At 35.4% G+C, this 24,770-nt stretch overlaps 1 protein-coding gene across 2 annotated transcripts in view; it reads left to right on the plus strand.

The window, feature by feature from the left end:
* cdh8 (cadherin 8) overlaps positions 1-24,770 on the plus strand; it is a 365,634-nt gene that overhangs the window by 297,986 nt on the left and 42,878 nt on the right. For both annotated transcript variants that reach the window (XM_028809638.2, XM_051932142.1), the window contains one exon: positions 16,268-16,404. In XM_028809638.2, coding sequence (XP_028665471.1) covers positions 16,268-16,404 — 137 coding nt within the window. The remainder of the gene's footprint in view (positions 1-16,267; positions 16,405-24,770) is intronic.

The following is a 24,770-nucleotide window of genomic DNA, read 5'->3' on the forward strand; positions in this document are numbered from 1 at the left end:
CTAGTATAGACAGTAGAGGTCATTATGACTCTCATCCAGTCATACTTAGGGTGCCATATGTACCATGCTAAGAAGTATATCTGGGTCATTCCAAACCCTGTATGAGTGGTACGGCTGTATACTAGAAGCTCCCCTGTTACCTCCAGATGATTTTACCTCCCTGGCAGGCTTCTTATTATTAAAGGAGTAAAACACTTTGACTGATGATGGACAGTCTGTTCTACTGTCTGTTTGTCTTTCATATATGTGCAGCATATATTGTATATCTTGTTAACACTTACATTGTAATTAGTTTTTCATGCTACAGCATTTCAGAATGGCCCACATTTAAAGCGTTCTGACCCCAATATATACGGATATGGTTTGGGTTGGTGTAATAAATAGAATATAATGGAACTTTTGACCCTGCATGATTAAATCCAAATCACTTGGGGTAATTTGTTCATAACATGTAAGATTGTTTAACTTGGCTCTGACGGCTATTTGCCTCTCTCTTTGTAATGTGTAGCTCAATGATATCTTAATTCCAGTTTTAGTCAGAAGGATTGATTGTTCACTCAGTACATTATTACTTTAATAAAACATTGGTCCCATTGATATATTCTTTCACATCAAATGATAAAATCAAAAACAGTATGAAATGAACTATCAAATTATAAAACATATAAATAAACATCCAGAAATTCGTCTGTTTTCATTACTTATCATGGGCTTATCTTGCTGACAAATGCTGTTTTCTACTGTAACATTATTGGGACACAAAGGCTTTTCACATGACTTTGTGACACACTGGCACTCATCTTCACGCTTAAGGTGTGCAGTAGTTAAAATCTCTTGTCAAACAAAAACTCACAAGAACACAAGCAAAATATATAAATTGCTTATGTATGTGTAATTGTACTCTGTGATAAACCTGGGCCTCATGCAGGATTGGAAACTGCCTTGTAACAGAGTATGTGCAGAATAAGAATGAAAGGTTGAACTGGCAAAATAATGGTCAAGAAATGACAGGCAAAAACAAAATGTAATATAAGAAAATTTATTGTTTGTTTATTCACATTACTTTGGTGACTTAGATATGGGCAGTATGATGGTTTTGGCACTTCATGAGAGCCACATTTATTTAACACATAATTGTCACCATTATATATTAGCTTCTTTGGGTATCTGACAGGCAAACCATTAGCGGCAAAGCACTGTTTGAGCATTTTGAGAACAAAGCTCTTCCGCTTTCTCTAGTTTTTCTTTTTTGGTGGGGGCATTGCTTTAACTGTATGCAAATAATGTAATAACAACAACAACATTTATTTACATAGCACATTTTAATACAAGCAACTTAGCTCAAAGTATTTTATAAGATGTCAAAAAGAAAGATACAAGAAAAGAGAAACAAATAAGATTAAGTAAGAATATTAATAAATACTGTAAGTAACAAAGAAAAAATGAATAAATCTACACAATCTTATAACAGATAGATACATCACTAATAGAAGGGTAGCATCCTTATATACAATATCATAAGTAAGTCTCTAAAGATGAGTCTGGTGATAAGGTCAGATGTCTGGGAGGACGGCAAAATCAAAAAAGATTAAAAAAAACTGTAGTTAAGAAAAAAAAAACAAAATCTGCAAGGGTTCCAAGGCCAAAAGACCACCGAGCTCCCATTGAGCATTCTACCTAACATCAATATTCTTAAATCATTACCCATTGTTTTCAGACTTCGTCTGAGAGGATTTGATGAAGTCAATCTTCTGGGCAGCTGGGGCACCCACCTTCATTCTGATATGCACAGCTGGCTACATAGTGCCTTGATCAGATGGTGGTGGCACAAAATGCCACCACAGAAGAACTGGAAGAGAAAACAGAGAAAAGCAGAGATCAGTATGATAATTCTATGCTTATATAGTCTATTATGAATACAACTAAAATGCAGCTACAAAAAAGGAAAATTAAGGTATCCCCTTGATGTCAATTTTAAACATTTTTTTCATAATCTTAATGGAAATCCCTTAATTTTCATTTTTATACTGACACCGCTCTAAAATAAGAAAAATAGCATTGCCAAGCATAGTCATAAGCAGACAGATGCAAATTAAACAAGCAAATTAAATATGTGGATACCTAGATTGCCTCTGACTCCTCCTGACTCTGGAGTCAAAAAAAGAGGTCTGTTGAAAATGTGTGAATGCTTGCAGCATACATAAATTTTGCAATTTGGACTAACAATGAAATGAAGATACGATAATTAAAAACTTTTACCCTTATGCTTCATCAGAATCTCGCTTTAAAGTAAGACGAAAGGTGTTAAAATACTGATGATACTGGAATGAGAAAAAAGTGGGGAAACTGAAATTTTGAAGTGAGATAGGTATTTTATTGTGTAAAGGATTTTGCAGACCACACTTCAAAACATAAACCACTTTTATCAAATGTGCAGGTTCTTTTTAATGTACACCCACAGTCACAGTGCATATTTCACTGGGTGGAGTGGTGGATCTGTGGCTAAGGATCTGCACTGGTATGTGGAAGACTGCTGGTCCAAATCCCATTAATGACAGAAGGGATCCTACTCTGTTCGGCACTTAAGCAAGGCCCTTAACGTGAAAATTGCTCCAGGGCTGTCTGTGCAATGGCTTCACTCTCACCTCCAAAGGTAATGCAAAAAGATCATTTCCCCTCAGTGATTAACAAAAGTATATCCATCCATCCATCCATTATCCAACCCACTATATCCTAACTACAGGGTCACGGGGGGTCTGCTGGAGCCAATCCCAGCCAACACAGGGTGCAAGGCAAGAAACAAACCCTGGACAGGGCGCCAGCCCACCACAGGGTGCACACACACTAGGGACAATTTAGAATCATCAATGCAACTAACCTGCATGTCTTTGGACTGTAGATGAACTGGAGGAAACCCATGCAGACACAGGGAGAACATGCAAACTCCACACAGGGAGGACCCGGGAAGCGAACCCAGGTCTCCTAACTGCAAGGCAGCAGCGCTACCCACTGCGCTGCCGTGCCGCCCCAAAAGTATATCCAATTAAAAAAAAAAAATCAAAATTACTTTAGTTTGTTTATTGATAAATATACCAACTTTTGGGAAGATATAGTTCCTATTACAATGCACTTGCACTCAAGACCACAGTCCATTACTTTCTATCAGTAGTTCTTTCAGACTTCACTCAGATATAACTGTCACTGTAGCCTGCCTGTCTCTCAAAATGTCTCTCCTCACCTCTGATTCATCTAGCTGAGAAAGAAACAACTTCCTGCAGTTGAAGAGAGCAACATGCAAGCTGGAAAGTAAGCCTAATAAATGTAAATTTTTAAGTATTATTCATAAAGCTATTGCCATAAATGAAAGCAAATAGAGGGTCACAATACACAACATACAACCTGCCAATGCTGTTCTCATTCTTCTAGGGGGCTCTGTTTTTGCCTTGCTTGAAGTCTTGGCAGTGACTCAAAGCATTTTCGGTTTGACTTCCCCACTCCTGTTATTCTTTCTCTCTCTCAACAGCTAATTTGTCTGTTCATATTTAGCTGTACTTTTCCAAATCAGCCACTTCCGCAGTTCATAAAATTCAATTTCTATTTCTAAAATAAGCTGCTTTAGCTTACTCTTTTGACATCATAAATGGGAGGCAACAGTAAAGCATGATTGTATAAATTTGAAACAGCTTATGAAATCATATATGAATTATGGTAACAGTTCTGCATTATATGTTTGATTTAAACTGGCTCTTACCTCTAATCAAAAATACTGTATGCATAGCTAAAAAACGTCCCTGAACAGAATTCCTAATATGCCAGACTTACAATGTCACAGAGCTTTTACACTTTCTACTTAAACTAATTATAAATATAATCAGGTAAGCAAACAAAATCATTGAGAAGCATTTTTAGTAGTCAAGTAACATAATAGCCTTTTTAGGACATAAAGGAAGAGTACATTTTTTAAACATTACAAGAAAAGTTCTGCACCTTAATCCAAAAATATATTTGGTGGCAAATTAGTTTCATTGAAATATGTTTCTTAAACAGGCCCTTTCTTAAAGTGCCATTAGCACTCTAATGCACAGGTTTCATATTTATATCCTGAAGGGCCACAATGGCTGCAGGTTTTTATTTTAGCCATTTCTTAATTAGTAACCAGTTACTTCTGCTAATAGAATCTCCTTCTGTCTTGCATTGATTTTAATGACTTGCATAAAATTCAGAAACATTAAATGCAAAGAGAACCAAAAGATGATGAGCTAGCTCAGTCTCATTTATACCTGTGTGACCATCGTGCAATATCTATTTCTAATAATTTTTTTAAAAAAAGTAAGAAAAATATTGATGTTCTGTGGTCCAAAAACATGTTGACAGAAAAAGGAAATGACTGGTATAATGGTTTTATAAACTATGGCATAAACATTGCAATCAGCTGTTCAAAAAAGGAATAATTTTAATAAAGATATTTATTCTGAAACCTGTCAGTATATATGGCATACATACCAAGCCCATAGTAAAATGTAATCCAGAAAAAAAATGAAGCATCTAATTTTGATTTTATTATCAAATAGAAGTCGTTTCAAATCCATGTTAACTTAATTCTGACCAAATGTTTACAGGAAATAGTCCTTTATGTCCAATAAATCTCCATTAGAATTAAATGGTAGTGGCTAAAATAAAAAGAAACTATAGACTAAGCTCTATATTACTGTACAATATACAGTATGTTGTATAAAAAATAAATACAACAGCAACACTCAATATTTCAAGCAAAATTTTTATAGAAATACTAGTTAGGAAGAAGTTGCAATGACTTCTGCTGCCCTTTTTTAGTATATTATCTGAAAGTAAAATTAGTAGCATAAAAATATGAGACATGGTTGTAACCAACCTCTGCAAAAGCAATTGTGAAAAAATGGAATATCACATTAAAGAGGATAATGTAATTGATTTATTACTTTGAATAAATGCATAAAGCTTACAGTGAGTTACTGTCATTATGTACGTTTTCTTCAGTATATAAATTAATCTGATTAATTTTATTGTACCAGTTAGTAATACCCCGTAAAACTGAATCATAAATCAGGAATTATCCTTCCTCTATTATCAATTGTTGGAAGAAAATTTTCAAACTTGAATGTGAATAGTATATTACTATCTTATATCTCTGCATTTATGACAAATAAATCAATACAATGTTTGATCAACTAAACTGATGTCATCATTCCAGCAAATGTCAGTATCATAATTTCTCTTTATACCAAGAAGCACCTCAATATGGCTGTTGTTTCCATTAAATTACTTATCATTATTTCAAATGTAAGCTTGGCATTAAAGAATAACTAAGAAATGGCCTTACTTTTTATCATTTTTTTAAAGTGCTTTTTTTAAATTGAATGATTTTGTTTTTATTGCAACATAATGATTTCCCAGTGTATTTATTCATCCATCTGATTACTCAAAAGAACTTTTTTTTGCCGGGACTCTTTAGGTATTCTGTACATTCCTCTAGTAGTGTCAATACATCTATCTAGGGCTTTCCATCATAGAGGGTGCCTGGAAAAGGTCCAGGCTGCATATTTATTGTCCTCGGAGAATGACATTTTAACCAAGGGAAAAATAAAGAAAACGAACTCAAAACAGATCCGCCATAGCAAAGACATTAATGTCACATTGCTGCCACATCTGCCAACTTAAATGATCATGTCCAACAATGAAGGCTAAATATGTGATCAGTACTATGTTTTGAAACGTGTAATTTTGTAGCTACACTTATAGTCCAGATATAAAATATTTATCATTAATGATGAACCGACAGTGCTTAGAGCACTGTTTAACTACAAATTTAGAACTATAAAACTTTCAGGAGAGCACTGTTTTTAATTTGCATAATAAAGTTAATTTATGTAAAATTTGTACATTTTTGAGCCACTTCATTTACAACAGTGATTAAAATATTCATTACTAATTCCAATATATTAAATTCAGATTGCCAGAATTATCTTTCTTTTAAGACATCTTTTCATCAGTCCATAAATTTTCAAGTCCATTTTAATCATATTTCTGAGATTCCAATGTCTGGAGGAGGAAGTACCAGTCTGTCACAGTTTAAGGATATTTATTATGGTACATGTTAATGTTGCGGGCTACACTATGGTCATTTAAACATTTTATAACAGTGCATTCAGAATTGTTCATCAGGGCTCTTAGACCCATATTTCATTTTAGACTAAGGTGCAATGAATATGCAGCTTCCATGTTCCATATCAGCAAGTTTTCTCTAGGGATGATGTATCATCCCAGATACAAGATGTCAGGTCATAACGCTGTCCATTCATTCAGTATTCCAAGAGGTCAGAGTATAAATGAGCAGAATTCTGCACAAAGCCAGTAATAAACCTAAGGACAATCAAGCACATTCCAAAACTCAGTACACTACTTCTACTACTAGCACTACTGCTACTACTCATTTTTGCCAGGACAATTTAAAACTGTGGACTAACCCATAATTTGAACAAAGGTCGCCTAAGCCTTAAAAACAGTAGCCAGGACCACAGTACCATCATGATCTCTAAATTGTGTTAAAACAGTTAAGAGTAATATTAAATATTGTAGAACTAAAGCTCTGCCTTGATTGTCCATGCCCAGCAATAAACTGGCACCCCACCCTGGTTATTTTTTCTTTATATCCATCGGCTGTCCATGGACCTCACCAGGAAAAAGTGTATTAGACTATTAACTGATAGATTATCCACATGTATGATTATCAATATCAAAATATATAAAATGTTTGATATATGACAAAGCCTTAATTGTCTTAAAGTTTAAAGAATGTTTATGAGTAGGGAAGAAATCTCTAATATGAAATATAAATTCAGCAGTTTTCACTGCCTGTTTTAGTCTAAACTTTGATGGTAAAAACTAAAGGAACTAAGAAAAGGATAATTCAGCGTTAGTCTTAATGCTTGCTCTCAGTATCAATTAGTTGGAACACTGGGTTCAGAGGATCCAGGTTATTAGATACTTTCTGTGTATTCAGGCAGTACAATTCAGGAGCTGGTCGGGATAATTTTAATTACTCTTTTTGTTAAACAGGTTCTGTAACACAATTCACTTCCATTTATGATGCCAAATTCTTTGATTTACTCATTATAGCAGTATTGGATACGGAAGAGTTTTCACTCCAATGACTATATAATGCGTGTTATTTAGAACCCACACTTGTAACTCCTCATGAAAGATGCTTTTAATAATCTTATGGTTTTATGAGGCAAAGATCATGAGTAAAACCTTTTGATCTCAAATCTACATGTTCCTATATTGAAATGACACTGTTGAATCACTTTGCATCCAAAGCACTTATCCTACTTTTATTCATATTACATCAATGTATATTTTTGGAAACTTGTTTTGCCAGGCTGTGTCTGCCCATTAAAGTGTATGGCACAAGGTTTCTGACTCAGTCTTAACCAGTGACTTAATGTGTGACAGAAAATAATTCATTTGATTTACCAGTGCTCCTTTTTTATAGATATATACATATTTGAGCAACGGAGATATGTAGGTCGCTTTGGAAGAAGCCATCAGCTAATTAAATAAATGTAATGAGTAAGGTAATTTATTTATTCAGCTGCACCAACTGTTGTAATTCAAGTTGTCTAACTAAATGCTGTCCAGCATTGTTTGTTAATAGATTATTAATTAAGGTGTTACCAATGATGCTAATGATAATAATGCATTGTATATATTTATTTATTAGTAATCAAGAATGCTAAAGACACCAAAGGCACATGAAAAAAAACATAAATCAAAAACTTGGCTGCTTAAAACAAGTGTTAAACAAATGTTTCAAAATTGCAACACTGAAGGTGTGATGAATGGGGAGAGAATTTTTGGGAGCCTGTGAGTAGCACTACTAAATGCTTGATCAGTCATGGACTAGTATTTTATGAGGTTGACTAAGAATGCAGCATAGAGTACTGTGTTGTAGTATGCCATATAGATAGATTGAGGCAATATATATCATTGGTCTAGATCTTTTAGGTGAGAATGACAGGTGCTTTCAGGTTAGGTAGTTATTCTCACTATTCATGGTGCTAGGAAGTGGCAACATTTTACATGCTGATTAGCATATGCAATGCGCAATTTCACTATATAGACAGACAGATAGATAGATAGACAGATAGATAGATACTTTATTAATCCCAAGGGGAAATTCACATACTCCAGCAGCATACTGATAAAGAACAATATTAAATTAAAGAGTGATAACAATGCAGGTATAACAGACAGACATTAACTTTGTATAATTTTAACGTTTACCCCCCAGGTGGAATTGAACAGTCGCATAGTGTGGGGGAGGAACGATCTCCTCAGTCTGTCAGTGGAGCAGGACGGTGACAGCAGTCTGTCGCTGAAGTTGCTCCTCTGTCTGGAGATGATACTGTTTAGTGGATGCAGTGGATTCTTCATGATTGACAGGAGCCTGCTCAGTGCCCGTCTCTCTGCCACGGATGTCAAACTGTCCAGCTCCGTGCCTACAATAGAGCCTGCCTTCCTCACCAGTTTGTCCAGGCGTGAGGCGTCCCTCTTCTTTATGCTGCTTCCCCAGCACACCACCTCGTAGAAGAGGGTGCTCGCCACAACCGTCTGATAGAACATCTGCAGCATCTTATTGCAGATGTTGAAGGACACCAGCCTTCTAAGGAAGTATAGTCGGTTCTGTCCTTTCTTACACAGAGCATCAGTATTGGCAGTCCAGTTCAATTTATCATCCAGCTGCTCTCCCAGGTATTTATAGGTCTGTACCATCTGCACACAGTCACCTCTGATGATCACGGGGTCCAGGAGGGGCCTGGTCCTCCTAAAATCCACCACCAGCTCTTTGGTTTTGCTGGTGTTCAGTTGTAGGTGGTTTGAGTCGCACCATTTAACAAAGTCCTGGATGAGGTTCCTATACTCCTCCTCCTGCCCACTCCTGATGCAGCCCACGATAGCAGTGTCATCAGCGAATGTTTGCACGTGACAGGACTCCAAGTTTTATTGGAAGTCCGATGTATATAGGCTTAACAGGACCGGAGAAAGTACAGTCCCCTGCGGCGCTCCTGTGTTGCAGACCACAATGTCAGACCTGCAGTTCCCGAGACGCACATACTGAGGTCTGTCTGTAAGATAGTCCACGATCCATGCTACTAGGTATGAATCTACTCCCATCTCTGTCAGCTTGTCCCTAAGGAGCAGAGGTTGGATGGTGTTGAAGGCGCTAGAGAAGTCCAGAAACATAATTCTTACAGCACCACTGCCTCTGTCCAAGTGGGAAAGGGATCAGTGTAGCATATAGATGATGGCATCCTCTGCTCCCGCCTTCTCCTGGTATGCAAACTGCAGAGGGTCGAGGGGGTGGCGGACCTGTGGCCTTAGGTGGTGAATCAGCAGCCGCTCCATGGTCTTCATCTTGTCATCTTCATATGACAATAATGACTCTATAACCAGTTTTGGTATTTGTACCAAACAGTTTGTAAGAAGTCTGTTTAATCAGTAAGTGATAGAATGAAATCAGTGACATGGTACAGTGCTCTTGACGTTTAATGTGCATCAGACCCTCTGGCTTCTGAATTTTAAATATACTGTACTGGGAAGTGAAAGAAGGTCTGAGTCAAGAAGTATTCTTGAGATGAAAGAAAGAGGATCGAGTACCATTCTTGAAAGGGGCTTTAAATGACATGTTTGAAATCACTGATACTTTGGTTGAAAGTACCTAAAGAGTTGAGCAGTGCCTTTGTGCGTATAAGAGACACATCAGTCTTGCTGAGTTTCAGATAGTTTTGGCTTACCAGACAATCATGTAGGTGAGATAATCATCTAGTGATGCTAATGGAAAGTCAGACGTAGGATCTGTGTTAACACAGATCAGAGTATTATCAGCACGGTAATGTTATCTCACCTTCCTGTACAATGATCTTGGCCAGAAGAGAGAGAGAAGTTAAATAATAAATAAGAGCTGGCCAAATACTAAGCCCTGTGGAACACCTTGGGTAACATGGATACATGGGAATCTGCCACTACCAGAAAATATAAAGAGCACTAGATCATAGTCAGATAGAATGAACAATAAAAGTGGAAATTTTATATGGGTCTAGCATAGCAGACACCTCTGAAAAAAATGAGATAGTTATAATGCACAAAAGTCAATGCACAGAAAAGCATGAAATAACTCACAAGGACAAATGTAAATCATTATTGTATAACAAGGACAAGGTCATCAACACAGCAAGCACAAGAAAAAACAAAAGCTGTGAACTTGATCAGAATGAAAGACCAATACTCAGCTGCAGTCTATTGAAGACAGCTTACTTAAATACTCAGTCAGTTAAAGATTTTCAAGTTTGGTCAAAGCACCCGAACACACCACTTGCTGATGCTGTTTGACTCAAAGAAAAATGGAATTACTAGATTTAAAGTGACACATATAAGAAAGGGAAAACAGTAGTGTGTTAAATATAAACAGTTTATCTGGAGTCAAAGTGATCTAACTAGTATAAAAATAAACCAGTTTGTTATTGAACTGGATTCTCTTTTGCATTGTTAGCAGAGATTTTTCTAGAGCAGTTACCTTTTGTGTATTCTGTCGAAATGAAATATTTGTCAGGCATATTTTGTATATTAATGTAAGACTGGAGGTATACATAAGGAGTCCTGATATGGACTTGCTGTCTTTCCAGGCAAGGTTTCTGTCTTGTGTTACCAGGAATGGCACCAACCCCTTACAGTCTCAGCTGGAATTTAGGTGGTTTGTGGACGGATGTTAGAGTTATGGACACAAATACAGTAGTAAGCTCTTTGACTTTGAATAAAGTTAAATTTCCTTTTTAGAACGTTAGAACAATCTAGCCGAGAACAGGCCATTTAGCCCAGCAAAGCTCGCCATTCCTATATACATAATTGTTCTAGAAAAACATCAAGTCTATTTTTGAAAGTCCCTAACGTCTACCACGCTACTGGGTAACTTATTCCAAGTGTCTATGGTTCTCTGTGTGAAAAGCGCAAATGCATTTAAGTATTAGTCTTTGAAATGCCAATTTAAAACTTTAAATACTTTTTTCATGTAATATGATCAATGTTTGAAAGGGAAATGAAAGATTTTACATTCAGATGCTGCGAACTCCATTTTTATTTTCTAAAACAAACTGTCCACATTCAGTATTTTGTAATTGTTACTATTTATTTAATATGTGTGTAAATTTATTTTGCACAAACCATTCTCATTCAAAACAGCTGAGGTGGTAAACAGCAGGAGTGTAGAGATTTCCTAGGAAGACATCTTTGCTGTACTATTCTGTGAAGCATATGATGAGTACAAAATTTGCTAGTTGGATAGACATTTGTCACAGGGTGAAAGACCTAGGATAATGGTAGACTTGTCTTTCTTATGTGAGATGAAAGTAGCTTTTACCAGTGGAAGGGAAACTTGAGCCTCAAAAGGCAGTATAGCTACAAGTTTACATAGCCATATTTATGTAATGCAGTGGCTGCTTTCTGAATGTAAATGAACACCTTAGAAAATTACTTCTTTCAACCATTATTTATTTACCTTTAGCACAGATGTTAACTGAAACTGATTTTTTTTACTGCATTATATTCAGTCTTCAAGAAGTTATTTATGAAATGTTACACAGACAGCTTATACTCTAATGAGCATGCCATAAATACTGGAAGAATAACATTGTGCTTGCAGCTCCTACGTAAACTGATTTTACACATATGTTGTCTAGGTGTTGTAGATGAGTGTAATGTGTATTTCAGAAAGAGATTTTGTTTTTCAAATTCAACATTAAAGAAATTCAAAAGACACTCTCATAGTGAAGTGTAAATTGCTAAGGACAAACCCACGACCTGGTGTGGAAAAAGGCAGGCAGCCTCCAATCCACTGTAACAGTTGTTTCATTTTTAACAACTATGATATGTATTGTTTCCTGTTTCACAGTGAAACAAATACTTCTTTTATAAAAACATTCTTTTTAAATGAAACAAATATTTTAAATAGTAATATAAAAACTGCAAACGCTGAGAAGCGTATCAACAATGTGAGTTAATTAGAAAAGATTTTTGAAAAATAGGATGAGCTGGAAACTAGTCATAAATAACTAAAAATGTCACTCATACCTGGATGGAAAACAAATTAATGTGACAGCAGTTGCACTGAATAAAGTGTAGCAATGTACAGTATATGATTGGACGATGAGGTGCTTTATTTTAATATGTAAAATGTGTAGTTGTAATCCTAGAGATACATTCCCAGTAGGAGTTCTTACTGTTATCTGGTAGAAAGCTAACCTAGTTTTTATGGGTGAATAAATGCAGAACAAGTAAAGGATGGCTTAGTTTTGAATTGTTCATGTAAAACAAGGCTCAGCATGTACCTCCAAGGAATTAAACACAATAAAAAAAATGGTATGTGAAATGTACACTAGCAGCAGCTTTGGATATGAAGCATCTTTGATGTTAGGGCACCAGGGTCCTGATGTACTCTCATCAGAGTGAGTAGGTCAAGGCTTAGAGAACACATCTGGGAAACACATCAAAGGCAGATGCAATGCAGGAAACAATGGGTCCATTAGTTGCAAAAGGTGATAAAAACCACTAGTGATAAGACTGACCTCGTATTCTTTTTAATTTAATGTTCCCCAAGGTATTGTTGTTATCAAAGCCTCTGGCTGAAATTTTCAAAATTTCAGGGATCTATAAAAGCATGTTCCATCTAATGAAATTTGCACCTCTGCTAAAAGCCCATGATGTTTTCATAATGCATCTGCATTTTAACACACATAGTGGTACTTCAAAATGTGTGTGTGCTATTTTAATGCTGTTTATTATATGTAGTACAAGTGTGTGTATATTTAATCCTATTGATGTGGCCATTGATTTTTAACGTCAGAAGACAATAAAACCAGTAATAATACCATTACATTTAAATGTATCAGTATCAAATAATAAAACTATACCAAACTTGCCATGAATAGTAAATGCTTCCCATTATGATTTAATAGGGCAACTGTTATTTACTGTTCAGTGACTTCAAGAATAGACCAACATTCAGGAGCCATTCAGTACCCAGTATCAGGGATGTGAAATTTGAACCTCTCCAAATATGCTTTAGTTTGGTTGATTTTTTTACTCTTAATTGGCTCACCATGAGTAAGTTTTTAAATGTGCCCAGCAAAAGACTCACAGCTATGGCTGATTTCTGCTTCATGTCTTTTACAGCCAAGTGCACAGAAAAATTTAAGGTAAGGAAAAGGACAAATAGAATGCTTTAATAAACAATAAACATTTCAATGAGATATAAGACTAAAGCAATTAATAATGTTTGCCAATCAAGAAGAGTATACAGTATATATAGATAAACACTACTGGTCAAAAGTTTTAGAAGAACTCAGTTTATCTAGTTTTTCCTTCAAATGTAATCAGTTGAAATGCGATGAATGACCAAAAATGGTAAATAGGAATGTCTTTCTTACTGCCACTCACCCTGTGAAACCTGCAGCACAAAGTCTCCTCTTCACAGTAGACACTGAGACTTGCTTTTTTCGGCCATTGTTAAGCTCTGCTTGAAGTTGTTGTGCTGTGAAGCGCTTATCACGCAAGCAGGTGACCCTCAGAAACTTGTCTTCTGATTGGGTTGTGACTTTGGGTCTGCCAGATCTCTTCCTGTCAGAGTGTCTTCCAGTTTCCAATTGTTTTTGGATTGTGTAAGACACTGTACTCATTGACAATCTGACTTATTTGCAATTTCTGTAAATGACCCCTTCAAGCAGGAGGTGCTTTTTATGCTCAAAGCCATTTTTGCAGACCAATCCTGAAGTTATACATCACCCTCTTACCAATCATGGGTGACGTGGGCATGTTCGCATGTCACTTTGATTCCGTCTCGGCAAGGCCTCTGTTAAAATACAAATGGCCTCATGGGCACAGACGCACTGGAATCGAGTTTCCACACTTTCCAATTCTGTACTAAAGGAAAGTTATTATCTATGTCTCTAAACCTAGGTTAAACTCCGGGATCCCTTTTACTTTCTGCGGTAAACTAAACGATTTGCAACTCTTTTCTCTTAATTCAGCGGCAAGTGGCAACAAGCCGCTATTATTAAGGATAGCATATCCTTAATAATTATTAATTATCCATTGGGATTAATAAAGTATCTACTCTATCTATCTATCTATCTATCTATCTATCTATCTATCTATCTATCTATCTATCTATCTATCTATCTATCTATCTATCTATCTATCTATCTATCTATCTATCTATCTATCTATCTATCTAAATGAGAAAAGTAAACTCTGTTCTTTCTTTTTCTGTTTTCCTTTCCTTGACAATGCAGCTACTTAAAAAGTTATTTTTTCTTTCTCTGTTAATGCCTAGGTAGGCACATTATCACAACTGGTCTGTGCAAGCTTCATTATTTTGAAAGTCTATAAAAAGATTTTTTTACAGTTTAAATAGTCCATTTTCCCAATAGTAAAAAGTACCCAAAAATTAAACAGATATGAAAATAATGGATTGGGTGAACCAAAGAACTATTTCACTACAAAGTCTTAATCACATTTTTCTTTTTAGTATATCAGTAGAAAAACGGTATGTGGAACACTGACAGCTTTGAACATGCCAGTTAGTTTTGTCACTAAGCAGAAATGATACACAATTTATAACTTTTACTTGTGTCTGTGCATAACAAGAAAAAACAAGTAGCCAATCAGTGCTAATAAGAAGATGCATGGATGTGCCTTAGTGTGCATTTGTGTTCATAGATAGACGTGTAGTTCAACCATTACTGGAGTTTACCAATAAGGCACAGGACTGAGTTGAAGCAGCAGAATTTACTGGTCTTTTTTTTAAATAGTTATGGCATTGAAAGTGCAGTAAATAGAAACTCTAGTTCATGGAGACCTATTCAGTTCTTTTAAATATAATTAATATGAGTGCAAATCACATACATTTTTACTGTATTAAATGAAGAACGAATAATGGAAATTGTTTCCTTTGTTTCAAAGATACGTTCTTTCACAAGCTGATTTGAGCCTCTTTTTAAAAGAAAATGTGCTAAAATGAAAAAATTTACTTAAAGGAATATGATCAGATTCATTGTTTACCCAGAAATGTCAAGGATTTTGCAAGTTAAATATGTAGCGAAGGTACAATTGTAGAACATTTTGAAATTTAAACAGAAAATCAGTCTAGCAGTTCAAATATTTGAAATTCTCAAAGTTTAGGGCAAGTCAGACCTCTTGGGTTATCTTTCTTTAGATGTCATATTGCTGCTCCGCTAAGGTTAACACACCACCACTGGGACAAAATTTTCAAGAGTAGTAAAACCTGGCAAACCTTTAGCCAGTGTAAAGGTCTTTGTACTGTGAACCTTGTTTTTAGTCACACTGACTTTACCCATCTAGGCTGTTAATGAAAAGAAGGTGTGTGGCATCTAGCAGGGCAACTTTTCTAATTAACAAACACAACAGGAAGAATTAGAAAATGAAGCATAGTTAAGGCTTTTGGTCATACATAAGACATTTTGCTATCCTACAAGGAGATTATTTAAAAAGTACCAGATTCAGAATGCCCTGTTTGCACAGTCTTGTGAGAGTTCTCTCTTTTCTTTTGTCAGCTTTTTACAGATGCATTGCCATCCATAATTCCACTCAGATGCTGACTGAAATGAGCTATTGTTGTAGTCCATAAGACAGATCTGATGTATTTTACCGTTATTTGTATATAATGTATCCAATCTATTGTCAACACCTATAAGATTTATCTTTAATGTGAACTTCAACAGGTGTTTTTTTCTTGTAATGTTTGTTGATAATGGTAAGTTCTTACCCTCACAATTGCCAATTACGATTTGAAGACATAAATATTTTATGTGTTTCATTTTTTATTTTGCTAGGCATGTAAAAATGTGGTATTATAGTCAACAACAGGAACATCTGAGGTATTGATCAAAGATTTTCTAAAATCTAAATCTCATGGACAAAGACCAGTTAAATGTATCTTCCCTTACAACCTTAAGTAGACAGTCCATCCATTTTCCAACCAGCTTGTCCAGTTCAGGTTCCCAGCGGACCAGAGCCAAACCCAGCAGTCCAGTTTTCTGATGTTGCTAAAAAAAAAGGATCTACTTGTCTCACAGAGCAATACAACCCTTCCTCATATTTTTATCTGGAAAGTGAATAACCCTAATACTGATGATTAGTTCAATATCTATTTTCTTAGGTATTCCATTGATCGTCACACAGACCTTGAAAGACAATTTAATATAAATGCAGAAGATGGGAAGATAACATTGGCAAAAGCACTTGACAGAGAGACAGATGTATGGCATAACATCACAGTGATAGCTACTGAAATCAGTAAGTATGAAAAAGATATGTTTGCCCTTACCATTCTTTCAGAAGACCTAAAGGTAAGAATTAATTTTATTACTACTTGACACGCAAATATATTAGGAGTGAAAAAATGTGGTTATTCTCACTTTAACACCTCTCAGCTGACATGATAACTTTACAAATGTACGTGTTATCTCAGTGTCCTTACATTGAATTTTCATAAAGTTAATTTTAGTCCTGCATATTGGAAGCGGTCCCCACGTCTGTTCAGATTTTTGATTCTAAATTTGATCAGTATGTGTGTGTGCATGAGTGTGCTCTGTGATGGACTGACATCCCATTTAGGATTGTTTCACGTCTTGCCCTTAACACTAATGGGATAGTCTCAGGCCTTCAGAATCCTCAGCTGGACAAAACATGTTCTGGAAATAAATGAATGGATTGAGGGTCACAGCCGAATGGAGAAAAAAGATTTATGGATGATGACATTAAAATCATGTTTTATGTCAGGTTAAGTTGTTAACACTATTGTTCCTGATGGTGACAAACTGAATCTCTCACTTTCTTTTTTAAACTCACTAAGTACTTAGCTCGTAATAAGCTTATCAAACCCTTTCAGTCTGGTTTCAGAGCACAGCACAGCTGTGAAACTGCTCTACCTTGGGTAACTAAAGATTTGCTTATGCCAGCAGGCTCTGGGCAAATCAACATATTAATTCTGTTGGACCTTAGTGCACCATTTCATACTGTTAAGCACGATATTCGACTGTCCAGAAATGAACATCCCGGGGATTTCTGGCACTGCACTACAATTGTTTAAGTCCTATCTGACTGATAGGCAAAAGTTCGTTAGTCTTGCAAACAAAAGGTCCAGCTCAGTGCCAGTCCCACAAGAAGTTCTTTGTGTTTGTCCTTGGCTGTCTGCTTTTCCATATCTACATACTTCCCCTTGGTCATATTATTTATTGCTTTGGTCTGGGTTATTCCTTTTTATGCAAATAATACTCAGACCTATTTCAATGTTAAAAGTCAATGTTTTCTTGCCATACAGTTTGCCTCAGTGAAATTAAAACCAAGAATGAACATAAGTCTTTAAAATTAAATTGCAACAAAACCAAAGTGATGCTAATTGGCACTAAAGCTTAGCATTAGAAAATTAACTTCTTTTCAGTCACTCTTGGTAGTGTATAATGATATTGTCTTCTGTAATGAATCTTGATGTCATTTTTGATTCTCCCCTTTCTTATTCTACTCACATAAATGACAGAGAGAACATTTTTTTATTTCAACTGCAGCAACATATCCTTCGTTCGCTCATTCCCCTTCTTTTCTGATACTAAGGAACTTGTCCATGCTTTGATTATATTCCGCATCGAGCAATGCAACTCCCTACTGCCAGGTGCCAGTACTAATCTTTTATCACAATTCCAGTTGGTTCAAAACTGCAACTAAGTAATTAGTTAGACCTGCAACAGCAAGCATATAACACCTATTCTGCTCTGCCTTCACTGGCTTCCTGTGTCTTATAGGGTAGAATATAAAAAATGTTTTGCCTGTACTAATTTTAAATAGGCACCAGACTACATTAGTAACCTACTCCATCACTATTCTTCTTTTCGCTTAGTAAAATTCTCCGATTCTGGCAATCACTATTGCACTCAGACTTTGGAACAAATTCCCTAAATTAATTAGATCAGCTAATTAAATTCATTCCTTGAAAAACAACTTAAAAGTAATTGGTTCAGGAAGGATTTTAACTTACCCTGACATTCTGATCCTTTCCCTTAGTTGACCCTCTCTGTCCAGGTTCTCAGGATGATTTGCATTTGTGTCACAGATTATACTATTTGTTCAGGGTTTTCTTGTAATATTTTGTATTTTTGTGTTTTTGTATTTGTATTATGGTCAAAGATTTGTGTTTGCTCTATTTATTTTTATGTGTTATGCCGACATAATTTTGTATTCAATGTTGTGTATTTTTTGTTTTTTCTGATTTTTCACTGCTGTTCATTTTGAATTTCTGTGAAGCACTTTAGACCAGGGAAAGGTGCTATATAGAAAAAACATGCCTTATTATTATTATTATTATTATGTAAACTGATAGATAGATAGATAGATAGATAGATAGATAGATAGATAGATAGATAGATAGATAGATAGATAGATAGATAGATAGATAGATAGATAGATACTTTATTGATCCCAAGGGGAAATTCACATACTCCAGCAGCAGCATACTGATAAAGAAAATATTAAATTAAAGAGTGATAACAATGCAGGTATACAGACAGACAATTACTTTGAATAATGTTAACCTTTACCCTAACCCCCCGTGTGGAATTGAAGAGTCGCATAGTGTGGAGGAGGAACGATCTCCTCAGTCTGTCAGTGGAGCAGGAAAGTGACAGCAGTCTGTCGCTGAAGCTGCTCCTGACTGGAGATGATACTGTTCAGTGGATGCAGTGGATTCTCCATTATTGACAGGAGCCTGCTCAGTGCCCGTCGCTCTGCCACAGATGAAATAGTACACTCACAAATACAGCAAATAAAATAAATTACCACTGATAAAACTAAACCATGCATTCATTTTCAGGCAAATGAACTATAAAAGTGTAAACTGAGCTAAAAAAAAAATAAAACATTTTATTGTCATCCCATCATAGGGTCAAGGTTTTTATACAGCCATTTTTATTCAAGAAAACATTATATTTGCCTTCTCAGTTGCATGCAAAACAGACAAAAAGAAAAAAAAAAACAAATAGAGACAAGACAGATTAAAAATTACACAGAAATTCTAAAATTTTACTTCATTTGAAAAACAGATTTTTTGCTAAAATTACTTATAGCATTTTGATAGTACATTTTACCTAAAATAAGTACATGATAAGAAAAACTCTATACTTCTGGATTTTTTAAAATTATTTCTGGTATTCCTAATTAAAAAGAGATATGGCAGTAGGGAAAAAGGAAGTTTTGGAGCGATTTATGTGGGTTTTCAAAGCAAGTATACTCCCTGATTTACTTAAGTTAAATTCTGCATGTAATGGGTTTCTGTCATCAGTTGAAATATTTTCCAGCTTTTTCAACATTAAACCTGATTAGACATGTAATCATAAAATTAGCTTTATAAAGCATATTGTCATTAGAAATAACAGTCTTAAGTCTGTAATAGATTTTGGAGAGGTTATTTTTCTGAATAGAGTTGGTTAAGTTTTACTGGAGATGGTGTTACACAGGTTTTTATTTTTACTAGAAGAGATGTCATTAATATTCTTTGTACAATCTACAAGTCTGCTATGTGTCAATATAAACTATTTGAAATGTACTACTAATACACTTTAAGAAAACAGTACTTTTTAAATTTCTTTTCACCACATTTATAGAAATGTACATCAGCATTAATAATTAATCAGCTTTGAATATAACAGCAATACATTATGTATGCTTTTTAAATGCAGTATACATTTTAATATAAAATGAAAAGAAATAATGTATTTTAAAAAATATTTCTCCTCTTCACCATACAGCTTGCTGTGAGATGAATACGTAACTATTTGTTTTGTATTTTTTTAAAAACGTTTTAAAATGGTGAATGGTGAAGGTAGACTGTTTTAGTTAAATTGATGGTACCATAGTGATTGTAACTATAGGTAACACTGTCACATCTGCAAGCTTTTCTGTGTAAAAAACAGAAGGACTTTCATTGCTTGTCCCCTTCTATCATGATTTGCCACCCAAATTGCTGTATGTTCCGCTGTTTGTATTAGATGACACCTAACTAATCAGATTGAATTCCCAGCTGTCAAAGAGTGAAAGTCACTTTAACAGTCTGCCACAGAACAGGAGCAAACCTAACACTTAAGACATCTTGAAGGATTTGAAACAACATCTTAAATATAATTCTAATATTTGTATAGTTTTGTTTTTGCTGTATTCTCATGCATTACATACAGTTACCAAATCAGTAGTAGAGTGTTGTGTATGTTTTGTATGAGGATGGAATAATACAGCTTAGTTATTGCTTAACTAATATTCATTGCAGAGGACTCTATTGAAATTAATTTCTCTACAAGAATATCTAATACCTAAATGATTTTCAATAGCTAAGAATAAATACAATATTATTTCCTTTTTGCCAAATACGATACCTTATACAGGTCAAATCCCGTTATAGCGAATACTCTCTCTACAGTATAGTGAATAATCTCTCTCTGTGCCTTCGTCTTTGTCCCTCTCTTTTCTCTCTCCTTCTCTCTCTCTTCAACCTCCCCCGTTCAACTTTTATTTTGAATGTGCAATAATCCTCTGTGTAATAATCAGTCTTGTGCAATATTGCTCTGATTTTTCTATGTGCAATATTTTACGTTATTAGTATTCTTTGTATAATATTAATATCATGGGTGCAATACATGGATGATCAGTAATAATTTCTTGTTTAGTAATACCACAATATTGCCTATTAAATAGTATTTTTATATATTCTTTTTATTTAGCAGTTTTATATGTAGTACTTTATAGTTACTGTAAAAATGATTTTTTTAATTGCATTTTACATGGTACAATGACAATAAAAGCTTCTAATACTAATACCAAAGTAACGTAATTTTCAGTATAATGAGTACTTCTCTTTGACCCCGACCAATGTTTATACAACATCATGTTTAATGGATTTCGTTTAACGTAATGTACATATCAGTATAGACAATGTTTTTTTGACCAAAAATGACTACCAAAGATAATAATGCAATGCCAGAAATATTTAATTCCGCACCTACACTTGCAGGATTCCTGAGACACTGTGAAACAGGCTGTCTCTTTCTTGTTAGACCAAAAGAAAGTGACAGTCTGTTGTGAAATTTTTGGTCTTGGGCAGTCTCAGTGAGGCTCAGCAAGCGTGTAGGCGCGACATCATACACATAGCTGAATTCTGAGTCAGTGCTCCAATGAATGTCCACTGAGAATGGCCAAACTATTGCAACTACCATGGCTGTTTTAGCGTTGTTATTTGACATTGCAAATGGAAAAATTAGAAGAGAACGCGTATTTAGAGATCATAGTGATTTCTTTTCCCATGATAATGACTGGGCTCTAAGTCGACTTAGATTTCCAAGGGCTATCCTCTTGGAGCTGTGTGCATTCAGATATCTCAAAGTGACCAGGATGTCATTTTACGATATCTTGAAATGCATTTGAAGCATCTGAAAATGCATTTAGGATAACTTAAAATTCAATTGGTGATATATGAATTTCGTGACACATTTTTATAGTTTACAGCAATACTAACTCTAAGCTAAATTTATAAATGAACAGATATAATGTTATATGGCTCTTCATTAAACTTAATTTTTCTAACTTATATCTGCTCAATAAAGAACATTAGAATGTTAGAACAATCTAGACAAGAACAAGCCTTTCAGCCCAACAAAGCTCGCCAGTCCTAGCCACTTAATTCTTCTAAAAAAAAAAAAAAATCAAGTCGAGTTTTGAAAGTCCCTAAAGTCTTACTGTCTACCACACTACTAGGTACCTTATTCCAAGTTTCTGTGGTTCTCTGTGTAAAGAAAAACTTCTCAATGCTTGTATGAAATTTACCCTTAACAAGTTTCCAACTGCGTCCCCGTGTTCTTGATGAACTCATTTTAAAATAACAGTTTCGATCCACTGTACTAATTCCCTTCATGATTTTAAACACTTCAAACATGTTACCACTTAATCTTCTTTTGCTTAAAGTAAAAAGGCTCAGCTCTTTTAATCTTTCTTCATTATTCAACCCCTGAAGCCCTGGAATCAGCCTAGTTGCTCTTCTCCAGACATTTTCTAGTGCTGTTATGTCCTTTTTGTAGCCTGGAGACCAAAACTGCACAAAGTACTCCAGATGGGGCCTCGCCAGTGCATCATAAAGCTTGAGTATAACCTCCTTGGACTTGTACTGTACACATTGTGCTATATAACCTAACATTCTATTTGTCTTCTTAATGCCTTATGAACACTGTCCGGAAGTTGATATCATACAGTCCACTACAACTCCTAAATACTTCTCATAAGGTGTACTCTCGATTTTCAGACCTCCAATTGTGCATTCAAACCTTACATGTTTACTTCCTATGTGTAATGCCACAAGTCTGCCCAAGCCTGTATGCTTCCCAAGTCCTTCTGTAATGATTTAACAGTTTCTAAATTATCTGCCAATCCACCTATCCTGGTATCATCTGAAAACTTAACCAGCTTTATACTTATATTCCTATCCAAATCAAAAATCTTGGGTCGAGACATGATCATCTTTTGATAGCTTTGAAGTCCCGTGAGACATCTTGCACGTCACACCCTACTTACAAACTATTTCTCGGAGACAATTTAACGTCCCACGAGACAAGGAAGGGAGACAAAAGGACAGCTGCTGTACAGCAGTGATATTTCAGTTCTGACATTAATTTTAGTTTCAGTTTTTTATTTTATTTTATAAAATTAATTTTTATTTTTATTTTTGTTCTAGTTTTCAGTGGAGTCAACAATTTTTATTTTTATGTAGTTCTGTGTTTAACATTTTAGTTTTTATTTTATTTAATTCTGGCCTTGTTATATTAGTACAATTTGAGTTTTTTTTTCTGTTGCAAGACCACATATGCTGGCCTACACATATTTCAATGCAACTTATGTTACAGTCAACAAAATACACTCACAATTCATAATGCCGTTAAACACAGCTTGACTATCAATGAGCAAATAGATTAAGTGGCCTAATGAGTGTAGTCAGCAAGATGTTTCAACCCAAGAAACCAGTCTGTGCAAGCACGTTGCTGTTAAGCTTTAAACAAGCACGCATTTCGAGAGATCTGTTCATGTTGCAACGACATCCATTGCACTGATAGCCACACAGTGAAAATATCCGCTTGATGACCGCCTGTAATGCTGGTGCACAGACAAGGTCCTCAGCACTATAAGAGGCACCAGCAAGACTTTATGTTAACGATTTCTGCTGCCAGTACTGAAGCAGTGATGTGCGGTGAGGTTCGTTGACTACTAGTTATGTTTAATATCTCATCAGCATTCTTTACACACATATTTGGCTAAGAAAGTACGTTACATTTATAGTGGCGACAGAGAGCGGAGAGAGAGCATTTGCTCTGCACCCTCCATATGTTCTAAATTTTCCACTCAAAATTTATGCTCATTCAATACAAATGAAAGTATAGAGTGGTGTACAAAAAACAGGTTTCAATTTTGACCATAATTGAAATATTTAGTTGTCTTTAAAAGACTTCAATGGGCTGAAAGGCTTGTTCAATTTTAATACAGACTGTTCAACAAAAGGATAACAAGAAAAGCAAACAAATATTTTATTTAAGGTCAAAATTTGGTCTTCAAATATTGGATTTTTTTTTCTTAGTCTGCTCCCATTTTTTATAAAATTGACAACCGTTTATGGTCTTACCTTTATTTGTAAATGAAGTCCATTCGCCTATTCTTCTCCACGAAAATATTCGTCACTTTCTTGTAAAAGTCCTCCTTGTTTTCCTTTAGTTTTAAAAGTCTTAATCTTCCATTTTGAAGTTGGAAGAAAAAATAAAAATAAACGGACCGCTGCAGTGCACTTGACATTCTGATATCACTAACTTATTGGCACGTCTGCGTAGAAGAACAGCAGCAGCAAGCATCCGTTGGGTTCACATCCTCCCCCTATAGTGCAGCACGGTACTGTCTGCCTTACCTTGTGCCTTTTCACTGCAGTTTTATGTCCGATCAGCAAGACTAGATATGTCACACACATTCATTAAAGTTATTAGCCAGACTGTGGAAAGTCAGGGTATATAATAAACGTGTCTGCAAACACTATATTAGCGACACACAAAGAGGCAGCAACAGGCACGCTCCAATTACATGCATCAACCCAGTGTGTGAGGGATAGCGCAGTCCGAGCTGAGGCTCCGCTCGTCGTTAATGCACCTCGCATTTCTCCCTTGTATTTGATCAGGAAATGCGCAAATTCAGCGATTTTGACAGTAAAAAAGATAAAAATTATTGGTATCATAGAGAAAAATATTTATAGCACAGACCAGTGTACAGTTTTTTTTTATGTTATTATTATTATTTTTTTTTTTACTTTTCATGCCTGCCCCGATTGCATGTCCCTGTACTGAAGTGCAGTCATGGTACCGGTGAAGTGCTAGACTTCCATTAAGTACTGATCCAGTTGGTCCTCCACTGAAACTCCAAGACTCTTTTCTTCTTCTCGCATGCTACATTTGCTTTTATTATCATCTGCGCTGTAATTGAAGTATTTCCACACATTACTTTCTTGCTTTCTACCCGCAAACATCTGTGCAAAACTTGCCATTGGCAGTGACACGAGCTTACTGCTTCAACCCGACGAACCAAATGTGTTCAACAAA

This window comes from Erpetoichthys calabaricus, chromosome 9 (assembly GCF_900747795.2).
Source record: "Erpetoichthys calabaricus chromosome 9, fErpCal1.3, whole genome shotgun sequence".
Taxonomy (NCBI): Eukaryota; Metazoa; Chordata; class Cladistia; order Polypteriformes; family Polypteridae; genus Erpetoichthys; species Erpetoichthys calabaricus.